Below are 4,020 nucleotides of genomic sequence, written 5' to 3'. Positions count from 1 at the left end.
ATGACCTGATGATTTTATGGAGATAAGTATACACATATATACCTGTGAAACCATCCCCACAATCTATACCATAACATATCCATAACATCCAAAAGTTTCCTCCCACACTTTTAATTATCACCATTTGTGTGATAAAATACATAAGATCCTCTCTTACCAACTTTTTAAGCATAAAATACTTGTCAGAAAACTAAACATACTCTTGTCACATAATCCAGCCATTGCACTCCATGGTATTTTCTCAAATAAGGTGAAAATATTTGTCCTTGAAAAAACCTGCACATGAATGTTTATAGCATCTTTATTCATTATTGCCAAAATTTACAATCAATTAAAATGTCTTTTGGTAGGTGAATGAATAAATAATCTGTGGTACATCTAGACAATGTAATACCATTCAGTGCTTAAAAGAAATGAGCTCTCAAGACATGAGAAGACATAGAGGAATATTAAATGCATATAACTAAATGAAAGAAGTCTGCCTGAAAAATCTACCTATTCTATGATTTCAGATATGTGACTCTGGAGACAGTGAAAAGATCAGTGGTAGCCAAACATAAAAAGCACAGAGGAATTTTAGGGCAATGAACTACTCTGTCTGATACTGTAATGGTTGATAACTGTCATTATACATTTCTAAAAAACCATAGAATGTACACCACCAAGAGTGAAACCTAATATAAATTTTATGTTTTGGGCAATGATGATACATCAATTCAGGCTTATTAATTGTAACATATACTACTCTGGTGGTGGATGTTAACAAATGGGAGGAGAGCTATGCATGTGTGGCTATAGGAGATAAGTAGGAAATCTCTGCACCTTCTCATCAATTTTTCTGTGAATCTAAAAATGCTCTGAATATAAAATAGGTCTGCAAAGGTAAAATTTAAGCTGAGAAAATAATTTGAAATCAGCAATATGAAGTTCTAGAATTGGGTTATAGGCAGAGCAAACAAGTTTGAAACCTTGAAACTGTTAGGATCTGTATAGTTAAATGTTGAAAGAAATCCAGTGTGACAACAGCGTGGTAGACAATTTTGCTACCACATGAAGGCAGATAAGCAGTCAGAAGCCAGATTATTAAAGCTAGAGAAAAGAAAAGTTTATGTTAAATGTAACATCAGTATACTAGAAGATTCAGAGTAATGAAGGAACATGATTTCTGTGTTGAGAATGAGATGTTGGGTGGTGGTCAACGATGAAGTAGGCAGCTTTCCCTGCGTTTAGGGGGCTTTGGGATTTCCAAGTGAAAAGTAATGCTGATTGGACTTCTAGTGTAGAAGTGATAGAAATGGAGTGAAGTAGATCAATTCAAATGTTTTGGTGGTAGCCAGGCAGGACTCAGCAATAGATAAGCATGGTGAAAAAGAAAGAATTATGAATGACCCACCAGATTTTGATTGAATCACAAGTTTAATGTCAGCATCATTTACTGAATTGAAAACTTGGAGAAAACGGTTTTGGATGGAGAAAACAGGTTTGAGTTCTCTTTGGGACCTGTTAATTTTGAGATGTCTGGAAGACAGTCAAGCAGATGCTTTAACTTAATATTTAGACAAATGCTTTTGGAACTGAGTGGAAAAATCACTAGGTTTCAACAGAAAAAGAATAATGTATAAAGCCATGGGAATAGAATGGAATGATTTTAGAGAAATATATAGACAGAAAAGAAGGGTTAGGATAAAAAGGCACTGCAATTGGAACTCCAAAAGGTTGGGGGGACCTTCATGCATTTCGATAGAATAATAAAGTTAGGAACTCAGTTATTCTAACACTATACCTTAAATTTTAATCTAAAACTTGATTTTTGAATATCATATTAGAAAATAATCTAAGAGATTTCTTTAGAGGAATAGAGGCTTTTAAATGAATCCCTAAATCCTTAGAAAGATGTTAGCATTTCCAGAAAATTTTGAAAATCTATATAATTTTACTTACAAGCAGAGAGAAAGGAAGAATGAGTTCTTGCAAGAGGGAGAGAATATTGGGGAAGGATTTCACTCTGTCATTACAGCTGATTCAGATCTGCAAGGTAGGGCCACCTCAAAGACCATAAGTTACAAATGGCCATGAATCCTTCAGGAGTTGTTGTAGGGTAACAGGGGCCAATGTTTTAAGAGCAGGTAACAATTATACCTCATTATTCATATAAATCTAGTTCTTGAAAATATGTGGAACTAGGAGTGTTAAGGGGAAGAAGGAGAAGCTTTATTTTACATCCAGAATTTATATTGGGAGAGATGAAAGGGAGAGAAAATCACTTAGCAAGTTCTGCAACAATGTTGAGTTTATCTGAGAGAATATTAAAGAGATTTAATTGCTACTAATTGGATATTTGAAGAGTTTTGCATTTTGCTTTATGTTTTTCTTTTTTTTCCTCTTCACATTAATAGGACTTATGGATCACAAGAGAGTTTAATATAGTTATAAAGATATAAAATAAATAGTTTTCACATCTAAATAATATGTAGATGCTTTCACTCTGTTAGACTCTGTTGAATGCTGGTGAATTTGGTTTTGCATATGTATTAGCAATTTACCAGGCATCTCTTTAATATGCCTTGTTTCAATTTTCATATGTTGGTAATTTGGAAATTTTTTATTTACATCCTGTCTTAAATGGAGAGAACTTGGCTACTATTTTCTGTTTGAGGAGAAAAAAATCTCTTGATAAGTAAGTAGTTGTTAAAGTTAACATGTATCATAAATCAGTCTCCTCTCTCATGATAAATAGTTCTACTTAACTTTTTCATTGATACTTTTAAGGTCTTCATTCTAAGGTATTCTCACCAAAGTCATCAGTAATTTCTTATTAATGAGAAAGCCCAAAGTAAATGCTACTGCATTTTTGCCAAATTCCAGTAAAAACATAGTGAGCAGATTCCACAGATTTTTATAACAATGGCAGGTTTCAATTCAAACTTTAAATTGACTCAATTATTGTTTAATCCAATTTGGCTATTATTAAACAAAACTAACTTACCAAGTGTGTTTATCTTGGCTTGGAAGTGGAACATTCAACATCCATCAACCTGGTTGTGGCTGTTTATACTTCAGGGATGGTGGTATAAGTTCACAAGGAAATCATATTTTCTTTCTTTCTTTTTCTTTCTTTTTAAAGAAATGCTACCTTCAATTTGTATTTGTATTTATTTGCAAGTGCAGTTTCTGAAATTTTTTTGACTTTCTCTCATTACTCCTATGGTATTTGAATCTGTGGATGCAGCTTCAGACTGATTCTGTAGATTGAACATCTGCCTCCTTGGATTATTTTGGAGTCTTTATTTATTTGTTTATTTTTTATTACTGTTTTTTTATCCACAGATCCAGTGTCATTAACTTCTACATCCTGATTTGAATATTCTTCTTTGAACCTTTCTAGGGATCTTTCATTGAATCTTTCATATCCCCAAACTTAGCATAGGTATCCTCCAAGTCCTTCAATGATTCATCACTTTTAATTTTTCATATCTTTCTTATATTTTATGATGCTTTTCTGGGTCTTGCTTTATATTCTTCTTTGCCCATTAAAAAAAATTATTTGATTAATTCTTTGAATTCCCTTGTCACTCATATTCAGTTTCAGATACTAAAATTGTTTATCAAATGCTTTTGAATTATTATTCAAGGTTTATTTGCCCTTCTTGGCATCCTTCTTGACATCTTTCTTGGCAACCTTCTTGGCATCCTTCTTGGCATCCTTCTTGGCATCTTTTTTGGCACCATCCTTTGATTCAGTATCTGTCCCACTGGCCTTCTTTTCATCTTTCTTACCTTTTTTACTCCCCTTTTTCTTTGCATCTTTCTTGTCTTTCGATTGGTCATCTTTCTCTCCTGTTTTTTTTGTATCTTTTTTCCCATCCTTATCCTTCTTTGCATCTTCAGATTCTGTAGACCCTTTGTCCTTCTTTGAAGCTTTCTTGTCTTTCTTGAAATCTTTCTTGGCATCTTTCTTTTCAGCTTCAGATTCTGTACCTGACTCCTTGCCCTTCTTTGAGGCTCTCTTCTCTTTCTTGA

At 33.3% G+C, this 4,020-nt stretch overlaps 1 protein-coding gene across 1 annotated transcript in view; it reads right to left on the bottom strand.

Annotated features, from left to right (window-relative positions):
• Positions 1-3,634: 3,634 nt before the first annotated feature.
• The window catches only part of LOC111146147 (cylicin 2), a 5,467-nt gene continuing 5,081 nt past the window's right edge, over positions 3,635-4,020 (bottom strand). The window contains 1 exon segment of the mRNA XM_022501567.1: positions 3,635-3,978. Coding sequence (XP_022357275.1) covers positions 3,635-3,978 — 344 coding nt within the window.

This window comes from Enhydra lutris, unplaced genomic scaffold (genome assembly GCF_002288905.1).
Source record: "Enhydra lutris kenyoni isolate GAN:26980312 unplaced genomic scaffold, ASM228890v2 scaffoldscaffold13, whole genome shotgun sequence".
In the NCBI taxonomy this organism is placed as follows: domain Eukaryota; kingdom Metazoa; phylum Chordata; class Mammalia; order Carnivora; family Mustelidae; genus Enhydra; species Enhydra lutris.
Note: the sequence above shows the minus strand (reverse complement) of the source record. Positions and strands in the feature narration are given on the sequence as shown.